This window comes from Aristolochia californica, unplaced genomic scaffold, assembly GCF_029961685.1.
Source record: "Aristolochia californica isolate CCGP_79_NKW_82.1479 unplaced genomic scaffold, dmAriCali1.0.hap1 SCAF_10, whole genome shotgun sequence".
In the NCBI taxonomy this organism is placed as follows: Eukaryota; Viridiplantae; Streptophyta; class Magnoliopsida; order Piperales; family Aristolochiaceae; genus Aristolochia; species Aristolochia californica.
Genome location: NW_027181771.1, coordinates 35064122 through 35080283, shown reverse-complemented (window position 1 = coordinate 35080283; position 16162 = coordinate 35064122). Strand labels below are relative to the sequence as shown.

The following is a 16162-nucleotide window of genomic DNA, read 5'->3' as shown; positions in this document are numbered from 1 at the left end:
GAAATTGACGATCACGCAGAGAAGACAGAAAGGAGTGGATAAACGCTGCGTTTGCAGAGGACACCGGTGTAGATAAGTAGCAGAGAAGCGGTTACACTTCACTGTGTTTACTCTTTATTTTAGCAGAAAACGATGCAGGTAGTCGCAGGGTGGTCACGTGCACGCCGAGGGAGATTGCGGGCCAGTGGACAGATAAACAGTACATATGTGCAGCTGTTGAGAAGTCTGGCATCCGACTGGTTCGTTGCAAGGTATCGCTGCGAATTTAAGTCTCCACCTGTCGCCAGAATGGGATTGGTTGATCAAGAGCTAGAAGAACGGCACCGACCCAGATCTCTTTCCGAGGATGAAGGAATACTGTGCTAGTCAGTACAGCGAGAGTAGCGACGGAGACCGAGGTCAAGTGCACATGCATGGCCCAAAAGGTTTGCACGCATATGGCCAGCCCGTTACATAGTAAAAAATGCACTTGAGTTGTTCTGGATGGATGACCAAGCACCGAGACGCGCAACAGCCCTAACACCCGGCCAAGACAAAAACCATACTCACAATTGATGTGCGCACGGCCCTGGCATAAGGTGCATCTGCATTTGAGGTTGCCTAGGGAGAAATGCAAACGCAAGCGGGCGGATGAAATGCACATGGGGTTGTCAAAGGTAAGATGCACGTGCGGCGCAGAAGCAGCACGCGCACACGTCCGGGCAACAGTCCGGTCGTCTGAGTTATATAGAACTATGATTATGGTTTCGTGGCAAAATCTGGGAACTTACCCTTTTCGAGTGGGACCCTTCTTGGGCCACTCAGATCCGACCCCTAAAGCATCTAGGACTCTTTTATGGCATGACCTAAGGGCTGAGTTGGTGTGGCCTGAGGGCTGAGTTGGTGGCCAATTGTATAAAGACATATAAAGGTCAAAAAACGTAACTGAGTCAAAGAAGGAAATTTAATAAGGGAAGATCTTTGCTGAAGGATCAAAATCAAGGAGTTTTGATAAAGGTGGAGCAAATCAAGGAGATTTGATAAGGGAGGATTTTTCCTCTCATTGGACGGAAGCATGAGAAAAAGGAAGGGGTCAAAGCCTATAAATACCAAGGCATTCGACCCTTGTATATTCATTCAGCATCGGGGATAACTTGTAAAGCATAGATGTGAGAGAGTTTTTGTAAAATGCTGGCCTTCCACCTTGAACGGCCACTCCTTGTAATCTTTTCTAGTATTAATACAAGGTTACTTTCTCTCCCTATTCCGTTGTCTTTCTACCTTTTCATTGCTCGTGCTTCACTTGAGAGGATAGAGTTTGCAACGTTGATCTAAGGGGCAAAAGGTTGTACTACCTTTGACGGGGCAACAGGTTGTATTACCTTTGACAGATTGAAGGTAGGCCTTCACGAGAGTTGGGAGTTCCACTAGCCTGAGTTTAGGCTCATCTGACCTTGTGACACCTTGGCTCCAACCATCCTGCAGCTTTTCCTTGCCAGGTTCATCGAACAAATAGGCAGGATCCGGCGAAAGACTGAAGAAACGAACGTAACAAAACAGAGCAATATAGGGAATCAAAAATCATATGTTTAATTCAAAGGGGGTTTTAGTACCAGTTGCAGTTCGATGCTCGATAAGTGAGGACATGACTTGTTTTGGCCTATACATTTCTGAACCCCTTTCTGTTTTGATTAACAAAAAATGAAGCAATAACCTCCATCATGAATTTAAACTGTCCTCGTTGATCTAATCTAAACCTCAGTAACCACTCCAACCAGAATTGCACTAGAAGAAGATACTGCTCAATTTCAGTAAGGGTAAATTAACTGTTGATCTTCATTTGATATCAACTTGAAGCGCCACAATGAGCCATGTCAAGACCTCACGTTCGTGCTGAAGCCAACACCTTTGATTTTCCCCACGATCCAGCACGATGATCAACTGTTAAGTCTTTCAAAGAAGTACAGATAGCCCATGTCCTTCGGTGGGTCAATGGACGCCCCAACTTTGTTGTCATTGAATATAACCCATTTTCCGTCTTTGTACACGTGAGCTACGTAATGACCGCAATGGGTAGAGGTACCAATGTGGCTCACTATGGCCATAAGTTTGTACTCTGCAAATTTAGTAACAGCAAAAAAATAAACCAATGTTTTTTAACAGCATCAGAAAGCAAAGCATATGAACTCCTGGATGAATTGAAATTGTAAATATATTGTTATCTCCTCATGAAAAATGAATAAAATGGAAAAGAGAACAGGTGACTGGGAGGAAAATAAAAAATAAACTATCACCAAACTTTAGTTCAGAGCAGAAAGTCTGGGCACTGAGTTATAGCCAAACCCCAAATAGGTGACACAAGGTTTTGACAGTAGTAAAAAATGAGATATACACTTTTACTACACACCTGAGTTTAGAAAGATGGTATTTAACAGAAAAAAAACTAATGGATGAGCAATATTTTTACCCGTGGAATAAAAAAGGTAACTAAGCTGGAGCAATGGATAAGATGAAGATCACAGGAAACAGAACAGAATAAAGATATCAATGCTGGATAACCTTTAGGTGCACCTGATCTTACTAGCTGCTGTCCTAATCAAACCTTGATAAACACTCTCGATCAGTTTAATGTAAGAAGAACAGAAAAAAAAAAAAAAGGGTCCAAAGGAACTTACTTCCTCCACCATCAGGTAGTCCTGACTCGTCATTTCTAGACTCAGTGCTTGATGAAGCATTTGTATCTGCTGCGTTGGCAGCATCTGGATTACTAAATATCCAGTCTGTAGCATTCTCAATATTCCCACCCTAAAAGGATATAAACGAAAATAACAATGAAAGGTCAAATATGTTATTTCAGATCCTATGAGAGGCCTGCTAAGCAAAAACTCACAGATTGAGACAATCAAGTGGAAGTAAAAGATAACTTGCCTTTTTAACCATCCCCAGAAAAGTTTTACCATAATTATCCAGCGAATAAGATAAAGATTCATATTACTGACAAAATTAGTTCATTACTAACTTCAAATTTCTTTTCCTCAACATATTTTCTATTTTCACACTTCCACTCTCATCTAAGGTTTTTGACATGTTAGACATCATTTAAAGAATAAATAAGGAAATAAAACAGACTCACCGAAGCCTTCAAAGCTTTTCGTGCAACTTCTTCTGAAAACCCAAATGATATCAGCATACTGACACTTCCTTCATCAAGAGCAGGTTCAGCATTGCATATGTCTTGTGAAATAGGATCATTTATATCTGAATGAAGTCACATAAGCAAATTCAGTTCTGGCATACAGAAAAGAAAATGCAATTTCAAATTATAAGCCATCTAAGGCCTATCGCTTTATTCAAATGATAAACAACCTGGGTCGTCCATGTGAGAAAGCAACCAATCCATAGCTTCCTCAACTCCAACATTTGAGGTACTAATTGCAGCTTTTTGACAGTGAAGATAATTGAACCCCATACTTGCAAGCTGAGCTACAATGTCTTCATTAGCAAAGGGCCCATTAGCTTCAACCACCTTTTCACCGCCAGCAACTGTATCATAGAAAATAATAAAATTAAGTAAGCAATTTCTAGAAGAATTATGGATAACATGACACATGCATGAATGTTGATGCACCAAATGAATGACAAAGTAGCAGGTAAGAGTAGATGAAAATCTTCCCCTACTTACCGCGCATATACCAGTGAGTAGTTCAATATGTTGAAAGTGGTAATACATTTTAGAAGTTACACATTGAAACAAATAATCAGATTGCCCGGCTTTGCTGTTAATTTGTGAGACTTGCAACTTGACCTATCATGGTTCCAATAACCCAATGCAGATAAGACACCTTAGGCGTTCCAATAACCCAATGCAGATAAGACACCTTAGGCGTCCTAGATATAAGATATACGAACCAATGAGCTGTCATGAGAAAGCCAAACAACTTTTCCTTTTGCTACAGAAAGGGCACAACTTTTTGTAGTGCTTATCCAACATCATGCAGGTTTTATTGTTTAATTTCAAGTTTGACTTATCATAATTGGATGTAGCTAGATCAAAAGTGGCAAAAGTGTGTATATTAAATTCATAATGGACTAAAAAAAAGTCAATTGACACTAGTGCTTTACTCCAATACCTGCTTCTGGCAGTAGCTCTTCCCCAGGTTGGATGCCCTTACTGCGCATGTGACTAATGTCAATGATATCTGGAACGTCTACATAGACATCTGTAATGAGGCAAAACAAAATTATATTCAAACTTTCTGCCAAGAATGGAACAGAAGAAATCTCATAGTAATTAAAAAAAAAAAAAAAAACTGTAGCCTACCAAGCTTTTTGGGGACCCAACCAACATCCATCACAAATTTGCGCATATGCAACACTAAATAATCTGGAAATGTGGTCAAACCAGTGGTTCTGAAAAGCAAAAAATGATATTCAATCCTCTGCTTGCAGTACTGTGGAGAATATCTTCAATCAACAAGATCCAAATTTAAAAAAAAAAATGACAAAACAAATCTTTAAAACGTGCAGATACTAAATAATAAAATAAATGCAAAATTCAGATATATTGAATGCATGATCTGTGTTTGTAATTGATCTTGGATACAACATGTATCCTCCACCTTTCTAGAAGAATAAATGCAAGATATTGTAAGGACATAGACGTGGCAAACTTACTTGGTTGCTGTAGTTTTTGAATTCAAGGCAGTGCTGTAGAAGTCTTGCACCTCTTCGGGGGCTGTAAAACAAGCTAAGCAAGCTTCCAGGGGCACTCTAGGACGAACGGCTTCACTATTACTGCAAGAACTGGCCCTGATTAGCACAGCAACAATTTCTTCATCCTTTTTCTTAATCAAATCAGTAACTTGAAATATGTCAGGCATCAAGTTGAGAGTGCCATTTACATTTCCTTTCCTTCTGCTTTCAACTTGTTAAAGGCTTCCATTTCTTCTGAAAACTCCAACATCATAACACCCATTAGGAAGAAACAACAGAAAAACTTCAACAATGGCTTTGTAACACAAATAGAAGAACCTCCATACCCTTGTTAGTTGCTGCATGCAATGGAATATTTAGAGAAAGAATGCAGTCCGTTCTTTTGTTGTAAGCCACTTTTCTAGAAGGACAAACAAGTCGCTCTTCAATGATAAACTTGAAACTCCGAGTGGGGTCCTGTTCAGGCCTCCCAGTATGAGCTCGCTCAACTTGATCAAGGAAATGTAGAAAAAACTCCAATGCATCCTACATAGGCAATGTAACTTCATTAGAAAGGGCAAGATCAAATTTTAATTAGCACAAATATAGAATTTTTCCTATCTTGCCTTTCTGAAAGCAAATAGAAAAGTACAAATTCTCAAAATGAAAACAGAGAACATGTATGCTTGGTATTTCCTAATTTCCATGTCATGCCTGATTGTTATATTATCATTTGATACCTAAAGAAAGGCATCCAATTCAAGCTTTGAATGGAGGGCCAACCATGGTTATTGCAAAAGGTTGTGAATCACTTAATTACCGATGTGGCACTATCTTCATTACCCCCCCCCCCCCCCCCCCCCCCTTAAGTGTGGCCCTCTTTGTGGCTCCAAAGACATGGCTAATTTTTGTATGAAAGTCCAACTGTCAGTGGAAACCCATAAAACCTACTCTCATACCATAAAGAAAGACATCCAACTCAAAAGCTCAAGCTTGGAATGGAGCGGCTCAACACTAGTTCTTAAACGTCTAAAGTCATGCTTTCTCAACATTCCCATATGCATCTCCAATATACATTGCACTAGAACAATGTTATGAGTCCTTAGTAGGTTGAAATATTGAACCAAGTTGCACAAAACCCAGATGCCTGGCCAGCATGTATCTAGATATAAAGAGATAACATCCAGCACGATACAACTATGTTGAACAACAGAACAGCATAAGCCACATATGATATTAAGGCTGTCAAAATTGTGCCACCACAAACTAGAGATAAATATTAGTAGAATAAATCAATTTGACAAACAAGAACCATCAACTAAACTTAAACTTTTCTTTTTGAAATACAAGGAGCAACCATACTTCCTATGTTTTGCATAAGGAAGTTGTTGTATTAGATATTTAGACTCATGGCCCAAGTAAATGTATATATGGTTCATCATTCTTCTCATAAAGCCATTACACAGTTTAGTAGCTTCTAATGGCTTGGTGTTTCATTTCTCCCTACTATATATTTTTCCCTTTCCTATTTTTTAATGTCCAAGTTCACTATTTTTCCTTTTTTCTCATGAAGAAGGAGAAAAATGAGTTTCAATAAAGAAAGAGAGAAGGTTAGTCGTAAAAAAAAATAAAGAAAGACAAGGTCAGAAGTCCTGGCAATGAGGGACAAATACAAGCAAAAGAAATTAAGGGAACCAGTTCCCAACAACAAGATGTCATAAAGAGACTTTGAATTAGACAAGGAATCTACTTGGCTTTTGACTAAGAAAGCCTTCTCTTCCTTTTTGGGAACCCCTATTCGTGAAAACTGGAGAAATATGGCTATGATGCATTCTGGGACAAAGATCCCAGTGTTGCAATAATGGATTCCTCCTGCTCCTGGTTACCTTAAGTTAAATTTTGATGGCTCATCTCATGGTAATCCAGGGATTTCGGGTTTCGGATGAGTCATTTCAGACCATTCCAGCAATCAATTCTTCTCTTATGACGGCCCTTTGGGCATATCCGACTCTACTTCTGCTGAGTTACATGGCCTCCTCTCCGGTCTCTGCGTCTTCAGGGACAATTGCAGTGGGCCTCTTCATATCGAAGGTGACTCAAAAAGTGGTTATCGGTTGGTGTGAGAATGTTTCTCCTCCCCCGTGGCGGCATTGGGATACCTTTTGGGAAATTTTAGAGATTACCTCAATTGTTTATTGTATTTGGACTCACATTCCGAGATCCGCTAATTCGGTAGCAGATGTGCTTGCTAGGCAGGGAGCTAACCTACAATCACTAGTTGTAAGGGATATGCTCCCCCAATTTTTGTAAAATTTTGTTCTCTCTCGTTTTATCAATACATCTTTATTAAAAAAAAAAAATAGACAAGGAATCCACTAGTCCATTGACATGCATAGGGATGCAAGTCCAAATAACTGACATGTGACGACAAATATCAAAGATCTCATCATAGAACTGGAGAAACCACCAAGTGGCATTTATGTGCCCTATAAACCAGCTGATAATGGGCTATTGAATCGCTTTTAATACGAAAATGCTTAGACAAAGCATCTCTATAGAGCTGAAGGTCACGGAGAAGGGAACGAGTCCCAACTCCAGTGAAGTTGCACTGAATAAGGGCGTAAACTATGCTGATGGACACTACCACCAACATCTCTAGTGACATCACCACCCCAACTAGCCCAAGCTTACTCTCGAGCAACCATCAATTTTAAGCTTGAACCACCCTGGCTGAGGAGAGAACAAATGAAACAAGATGATGCAGGTCACCAAGCAGGGGTTATCAATTATCATCCTCCATATTCTCCCACATAATGGACCATGAGAGGAGATTAAACTCAAAGAAGCTTGCTTGCCAATAAAAGCATGGTATGAATTGTATGCTCAATTAAGCCACAAACTGAGTGAGAAACGCCATGAAAAGCTTTGTTATATTCCTTCAACCTACACACCATAACACCACAGCTAAAAATGCTTCTAGAGGACCTTCCCTGATTTACCTAGAGGGATAGAAAAAAATCACACCAGGAAGTCAACAAAGGACGCAGTGAAGCAGCACTAGAGGTTAAACTTTCACAATAAGGCACCCCACATCTGAGAGGAAAAGTAGTGAATAAACTCTTAACTGTGGCCACTCTCAACATGGTTCATGTATTGCCAATGGCAATGGGGCAGTCAGGCCTACCAAGCTAATTGACAATGAGGATCTTACCATAACCAGCACACAGATAAAAGTAACTTTCTGCAGAAAGGAATGCTCCAGCATTGCTACCGCATGCTGCTAAGAAAGATCAATGCCAGTCAACAAACTATGGGAAACCATCACATAGATACCAGAGTTCTGTCAGCGCCATGTCAGCAGATAAACCAGTCATCAAACTAGGGTAATAGGATACTTGCCTAAGGCTTCTTCCTAGAGAGATGAGGCATGAACTGAAATTTGAGAGGACCTAGCAAAAGAGAATATGGAAGAGAAAACTGCTGTCAAAGAGGTCTCTCCCACCCAAACATCTGGTTAGAAGTTTGTGAGACGGTTACTTCTAACATGAATCTTGGTATTATCACGAAATTTCACAAGAGTTTGCAACCAGACATCCACAGGCTGGAAGCGCAGAAAGGGACTATGTCAGAAGGAAGCCACATATCCTCACTATAGCCACATTTGGCCATGATAAGCTTCTCTCAGTACCAACTTTTTAGAGCCATGTAGCTCAAAGAGCCTGATTCATTTGCAAACCACGAAGAACAGTATGGGGCTCAAGTGAAGTTAAAAGTTGAAGAAGATTCTGAGCAATTATTAGATGGCATCTATTCAAACAACCCTCCTAGGACGCGTTGAAATGTGTTTCATGAAATTTGTTTGTAGCTACCTGCTGGGCTTTAGGCCTTTTAAAACCATTGTTCACTTTTTTTTCATGACTTTTCAAATCATGCAGAAGTTGGTTGCAGCCAACATAGGCTTGACTTGTATCCAGCCACTATCCCCTATAAATATATTTATAAAATTTTAAAATGAAAAGTCCAGGCATGTTTTTTGTTCAAATCCAGCAAGCCAGTTGGCCCAACCATATTTGATTCCAAACAATGTAAAGTCGTATAAATAAATTTTCTTTTTTTGAATGGCAAATTTTTTTATTAGATTAAATTGAAAAAAAAAGAACTAGGAATTCTCAAGGAAAAAAAGAAAATTATGCCACAAGCCGCTGGAGATCACTGACTTCCTTGGCAAGGCTGTCAACAGTGGCATCAGCTGATCACAAGTCATGGGCAGATCAGGTACTAAATCAACTTCAACATTTAGGAATTCTAGTTATGTTTTCAACTTCTTGATGGGAGAGCTTGTTCCTAGTTTATGTCAGGTATGACATGTAAATGTCAACCATTGTTTCTGTAAATGGAACTGATAAAATGATCACTCTATGAAAGAATTGAAGGCCTCAGCATTGACAAATTTACAAATGTGCTCAAGGATGCAAGCATTTTCCACATAAGTAAAGATGGCCCTGAATATCTAAGGGCTTTTTGATTTCACAGAAAATGAAAGAAAAGATAAGAATAGAATTTTAGTTTTCGAAAACCTCATTATTTACTTAAAAGCTTTTCTTTTCTTTTCTTTATCTATTTTCTTTGCAAGTCCAACCAACAATGTATAAAGAAAACCCCAAAACACCAATAAGGGCGTAGTTGAAAAGGTGTAGGAAATATTCTGTAAGTTTCATTTCAAACACTAGGAAGTGAGAATTCAGATTCATTAGCCACTCATAAAGGTTTCTTCTTTAAAAAAAAAAATGATAAAAAGTTCTGCCACCATCAAGCTCTACTAGATAGCTATTACGATCCCCCTTCGGTGACATAAAATGGACTAAATAGACATAGTGATATCCTGGTCAGAATTAAATCATCAACTGCTCAAGAAAAACGAATAAATTTGACATTCAAGACTATGAAAGAACACATTAACAAAGAATTTTACCTGCTGCCTCATTGTGGAGAATTCAGGATGATTAGCAGCAATAACTGCCTTGAACATACGAGGTGGTATTCCTTCTTGTTTCTGGGAAAAAAGAGTTCAACTTGCATGAAGGACACTCAAGCTTTTAAAGCCTCTTGTTTCTGTTTTTTTTTTTCTCACTAATTTTCTATAAAACAGATAAACAAAAATTTCACATCTATCCAGACTGCAAATGAAAGCTCTTGAATCTGTTTTCAAGTGGAAAACAGGTTCACCAAGAGAGAACTTACAGCACTTGCAGTTGTTGGCGTGGAGTTTTCACATTCTTCTTTCTGGTTCAAAAAGAAAAAAGTTGTATTATTCAGTGAACGAAATGTGAACATTAAATATTAAGGTTAACAAGCAATGGCTTTTTTTAAAGTACCTGTTCAGCTAAAACTGAATATTTACCAGAGAGCAAACCATACCCCAATTTAGTCCTGTTTGAAACCAAGGAAAAAGTGATATAAAAATAAATCAAGTTGCATCATCCACCAAATCACTTACTAGCTTTGTTATAGACCAACAACCGAGTGCATCAGGTCTTAGGAAACAATACAGAAGCCCAGCATAAAAAAAAGTGGACTAGGATGTACTAGTAGATTTAAAAAAGAGAAAGGCAAAGGCAATAAATGTCCTCATCAAAGATTAGGACAAAAAGAGCCACCTGACAAGCATTAACAGGACTAAGTTCATCCAGCATGAAGAAAACACAAATTAAATGGAATAAAACCAAATGATGCACTTGAATGCTAGAAGGGGAAAAAGAAAAACGTTTACAGTTCAAGCAACAAAAACAAAAAAAAAAAGCAAACAACTAAAGAGCAAAACAAATTGAAAGGACAAAGAAGCTTGTAATTCCAGCAATTAGTCGATGAAAACCAGAACAAGGATTTATGTAGCCAATCCCAACATAGCTGGGTGAAGGATCTAATAATGATCAAGATGACAACAACCTCTTACCAGACTACAAACAAAAATAAAATCAAAGATTGCTTACAATTGTGTATTCAAGTCAACAGTTGGATCTGCAGGAGCTGTGTCAAAAGCAACTTTCAAGCTCTGGTTTTCATAATAGCTGAGACGGATCACAATACATGTATATGTAAAAATATGAAATACATGGAAGAAAATGACAGAATTGAAATTTACCAGAAACAACAAGATACACATCACTAACCGTGAACGGAAAGAATGCGTTGAGAAAATTACTTGCATTGTTGATGCCAAATAGCAACTGAAGGAGCATAAAGATGCCTCAGGACAAAGATTTTTTCAACAAAAAACTAAATAAAATAATGGTTTTCCTTGGGAAATCAAATTTACCTGTTCCCAAGATTCACAAGCCCGGTGTATCCTGGTCCAAACAGTGGTTCAACTTCCTGTCCACTTTCTTGTATGCGGTTCCAATCGAAGTTAGTATTTTGATCCAGCTCCCTTTCAGCAGTAGTCAACTCAGTCTGAAATTAAGACGTGTAATCAATTTCCTACGGTTTCTGAAACTGTCTAAGATTATCGCTTGGAAGAAGAAGAAATACGAATAATTAGGAATCAGGCATTGAGGTCATTTAGGTGAAAGACAAAAGCATGCATCTCCCATGAGACTCCACATGTATGGCAGGAATTGATAGGCTGACCTTAGCGCTCTTCACACAAAAGGGCAACAATAAATGACATAAAAAAAACATGAAAACAGCGAATTTTTCATAAATAAAATAAAATCAACAAAATAAAAAGATATTGTTGCAGAACATGTATGAGAGTCTTATATGACTCTCAGAACAAGAAAATTCACAGAGGTAAAGTTTTACAGGAGTCTCACAGGAAGATGTTTTACAGAAAAGTCTTCATTTAAAGGTGTTTTAGTTATGTTAGTCTTCTACTTATATTCAATTGTTTAATTGTGTAAGGACTTATCTTTAAGTGTTTTACTTTGGGTGTAACTGGGACAAGGATAGTTTAATTGTAATCGTATTCTACTTGTTTCCTCTATTATAAATAGAGGCTCATTGCACTCAGTTATAATCAAGCCAATAAATTATTTCTCTTTTCTAGAAATTCAACAATGTGAAGGTTAACTACACAATGGCTGAAGGGAGACAACTAGTAACACTTTGGGTGATACAATGCGCTGCCTCATGTCAAAATTGGCAAAAGAATCAGCTACCATATTAGTATTTGCATTGACAAGCTGAATGATTAATATTAGAAAGGAAAACTGATAAACTGATAAACAAAAATAACAAGCAATTCCCCAAGGAGCTAACCTTCTGCAATGATGAAAAATCTATGCCAAAAAATGCCAAGTGTTGTGCTAATAAAGGGTCCTCAACACTTTCATCCTGTGGGTAAGAGAAAACATCTGAACTGCCACAAAAGATTTGATATTAGTTCTCAATTGACTTTTTATATCAGAAAGGTTCTATGAATTCAAGAACAATAAACGATAATTTGTTTTGCCTACCAAAGCTTCAAATTCCACCTAACTCAAAGAAGAAAAAATACACGGACAGAAACTTAATTCAAGCTGATCAAATACCAGCCAGTAAACAGAAAAATTGATATCCATCACATAAAAACAAGTTGGTACAGATACCTTACAAAAGATAAATTGGATATGTTAATTACAGTACCAAGAGTAATTTAGAACTCAACAAGAAGAAATTACCTGCTGCTGACAGATCAGCGGTTATAGTTCCAAGTTTCACTGCCAGAGGGTAGTTAGTTTCTTTGTAGTGCTCTATAGCATGATCGTTTCCACCACTTCCATCCCAGTTTTTCCTCCCACAGAGGATCATGCCATCAGTTAGATTAAGCCAAAGATTGTCAACCTTATCACATTTTGCACATTTCCAACCAGATGGCGGAACGACAACTCTGTTATCGATTTGTTGCAGATTCCGGGCAAATGAACTAACTTGCTTCTGATCAGCCACCCAGGATGCAACTTGCTCCTTCCTTTCTGCTCCCTCAGCCATTAAAATAGCATCCACAGCCAATCTAACCTGTTATGTTGGACATGGACATAAGATCAAGTATTTCAAGATACGAACAAGGTTCCCAATATTTCAGGTAAAGTACCTTCTCTGGTAACTCCACGGATGGAAATGGAAGATACACATAATCAGGCAGTACAACAATACTATAAGTTTCTTCATAGTCTTGCTCATGGTAGTCAAATCCCCCTTCTAGACCTGCAAAATTATTTCACAAGACGTAAGGTTCAGACTATAACAACAGTCCACTAGGGAAAGTAGCAAGGCAATTTACAAATAACTCGCTAAGGTTTAACTTTTTTTTTATTAAGATACGAAGTATACCTCATTAACACACTAAATGACCTGTTAATGAAGAGTCGAAAAACATTTCATAAACAAATGATCAACTCTATAGTCATTGAAGTATTAACAGCCCAAGAGTTGATATTACAGAATTATGCAGTTCTCAAACAATTCTATTTGAAACAGCTCGAAATTTTGGTTAAAAAGTACTAAAAATCGAAAGCATTTCCAACTAAAATTTAAACATCACATTATTGTTCATTAAACAAATGATAAAACATGATAAACTAAAATTCAAATAATAAAAAAGAAATAAAAAACAAGTACCTATAGCTAAAAGAGTGGGCTTCTTGAGCGGGCGATCTTCTGGATTTGGCTGTTTTGTCTGCTTTATGTTTAAATAAACAGGATTTCCAGTCTTTCGATAGTTCCACTCCACATATTCTCTCCCAAATGCAAGAAACGAGCTCATGTCAACGAACAACCCACCTTCTGATCTCTAAAGTTCACCAACAGCTCGTCATTCAACAAAACTGCATAAACACCATCTTTTCTTTTCGTTCAAATAAAGCAAACCTAAAAGAAAATTGGATTACCGGAGTATCGAACGAAATGCAACATTCTTGCTTATAGATTCGATTGGTCGGCTCAGGGATGCGAACTCGAGACAAATTCGATCGAAGCAACTCCATAGAGATTGTTTCTCTGTAAACCTAAGGAGAGACGACAAGTAAACGCTAGACTAGGAATCAGATTCTAGTCTTCGTTTTCCTTTTGCGCCGAAAGTAGTAAAGTGTAAATTATTCTCGCGGACGCAACTCGATAATAGACACTGGAGGAGGTTGGTAGCTTGTTTCGAGTCTCGTTGCGTCTCGAACCACTCTCGCTTTCTCAGTTCGTCTTTCTTATAGTGGTAACACAATCTATGCGTCTAACCTTTGTAGTCGTGGCGATTTCTTCTGTAGATCTCACCGTTTTGTTTTTTTTTTTTCTTTCTTTTATCCTTAAATGGCTGTGAATCATTTTATTACTATTTTTACTTGCAGAAATTTCACTTTTGTCTCGTTTTTTAGCCTAAAATGAGATAAGAAACTGATTTTATAAACATGGCATTCCACTCTCTAAATAAAATTCAAGTTAAATGAAGTTACTCTCTAAAATAGTATGATGTTGTCTCTTTATGAAGCTGGTACTCTCAAGTTTAAATTCTAGGTTTAATAGTTCATAGATGGCTTCTCACAAGAGTTTTCCTGATTTGAACACTTGAAAATCCGAGTTAGATCGAATAAGTTGGATCAAAAGTTCGATAATTCATGGGGTACCTCTCAAGTGTTTAGGGTTGAATTAGGTTCAATCAAACTCGGTCTCTTGTCTAAGTTAATTGACCCAACAAAGTTTATCAATTTAATCGGCAAACCAAGTGACCTAGCTAGTCAATTAGGGGTAGGAATTATATTAAAATTTTAAGAATATCTAAAACATATATTTTGGGGGTTAGTGTACATGAGATCGATTCAGAATTACCAAGAATTACCAAATCAACATTGATTCTAAAGTTAGAGTGTTTTAAATTAGTTATGGATTTTTCTTTTTTCAAAAGCACAAACTTTTTCGATAACTTTAGAATTCTATTTAAGTTTTTTCACTACCAAAATGTAATTCTAGAGAGTGAACAAAATAGGAAACATTAAAATTAGTCATTCTTATTTTTAATTTATAAAAAATAATAAACATAATAATTTATAAATTACTATAATTTATATCTATATTTATAAAATTAATTTAAGCCATTCAAATTTTAAAATTACAAATGGTTACATATTTAATTATTTAAATTATTTAAATTATTTAGATATATTAGTATACAATTAATTTTTTAAATATATAAATTTAAATATCGTTTAGAAGAGATGAGAGAAAGAAAAAGAAGAGAGGGACGACTAGATAAATGGAGAGTGAGAGAAAGAGAGGGAGAAGAGCGTACCAATGAATTTGAGAGAAAAGATAGGTGAATTAATGATTTACCCCTTGTGCCATTGTTTTCAATTTATAAAGGAAGGTTACAAATTAAAATGACTATGTTGACCTTAGGGCGTTAACTCTCAAAACGGAAAGACATAAGTAAATATATATCATCTTCTCTAATTACACCCTTGTGTCATCCTTACGAGAATGACACTAATTTACACTCTTTGCCATCATTTTGATCTAAATCCCAACACTTGCACCTTTCTTTTACGATATAAAGATACCACCATCATATTTTGTCACTTCGATACCAAGGAAATAACGTATCATCCTCATATTCGTCTCTTAAAATTTGATATTCATATTATTTTAAATGTTTGCATCACACAAATCCAAATAAGGTGAAGTAAGAGAAAAACAAATAAAATGGCCCCAGGTCTAAGGTCCATAGGTTATTACAATTATGTTCATTCCATTTTATACAAAAGTACAAGTCCAAACTACTTATTGCATATGTTGTTTTAAGCATAACATGAACATGAATTTTATTTTTCCTCGTTTCTTCTCTTATGATTAATGAGAACAGCCTTTCATGCTTTGTTTCACCCAAACGGCTATACAAAACAAACAGCTAACATACGAGTATTTTTTTGTCATTTATCCTAAACCTTAAACCCTAAACCCTAAACCCTAAACCCTAAACCCCCATCTTGCTTTGCCTTCCCCACGTGGTGGGGTTTCTCCCCTACGCTCGCCGTGTGGCTAGGAATTTAGGAAGGGGTTTAAGAAAGGGGGATGAGGCTGCGAAATCTGATCGGATTTGTTGATTCCTTCTCCTCCCATATTTAGTATATACAGACGTAAATAATAGTAGGTTCAGCCGGACTGGTCTGGTTTGGCCTGGTCTGGATTAAAAAAATTATATTATCTGTCGTAAAGGGCCTCCCCATCCTTAAGCAGCAGGACCCCCACCCGACCTGATATATCACATCGGCTCCACGTCATGGTTTATAATTTGCGAGGCTCATTCTAAAATCAAATGAACTCTACTAAAAGTTAGCACTTCATGTGTGGGCCCACTCCGTTACTAATTAGACCAACGGCCGGTTAACAAACGAGGTAGGAGAAAGAAACGTCAAAAACACCCCATTGGGCCCACACAAGAAATAATTCAATTAATTAACTAATTTAATTCCAGAATTTTCAATGTAAGCGTCGTTCGAGAGGCTGACGAAACAAGAGCGCCATCGCT

The 16162-nt window shown here is 37.4% G+C and overlaps 1 protein-coding gene across 2 annotated transcripts; it reads right to left on the bottom strand.

The window, feature by feature from the left end:
- Positions 1–1546: 1546 nt before the first annotated feature.
- LOC137938427 (ubiquitin carboxyl-terminal hydrolase 14-like) lies at positions 1547–13816 on the bottom strand. Of its 2 annotated transcripts, none has more exons than XM_068783386.1 (20): positions 13539–13816; positions 13270–13441; positions 12743–12855; positions 12330–12666; positions 11929–12023; positions 10988–11121; positions 10842–10898; positions 10662–10739; positions 10047–10101; positions 9913–9954; positions 9644–9724; positions 5019–5217; positions 4881–4926; positions 4654–4788; positions 4301–4389; positions 4110–4199; positions 3346–3522; positions 3113–3237; positions 2655–2784; positions 1547–2095 (listed from the first exon to the last, which is right to left on the bottom strand). In XM_068783386.1, the coding sequence occupies exons 1-20, from the start codon at positions 13632–13634 to the stop codon at positions 1917–1919; spliced, it is 2430 nt and encodes an 809-aa protein (XP_068639487.1). In that variant the 5' UTR covers positions 13635–13816; the 3' UTR covers positions 1547–1916. The 2 variants fall into 2 exon arrangements, with proteins under 2 accessions (XP_068639487.1, XP_068639488.1); XM_068783387.1 differs by having other exon boundaries at positions 4654–4773.
- Between the last annotated feature and the right edge of the window lie 2346 nt (positions 13817–16162).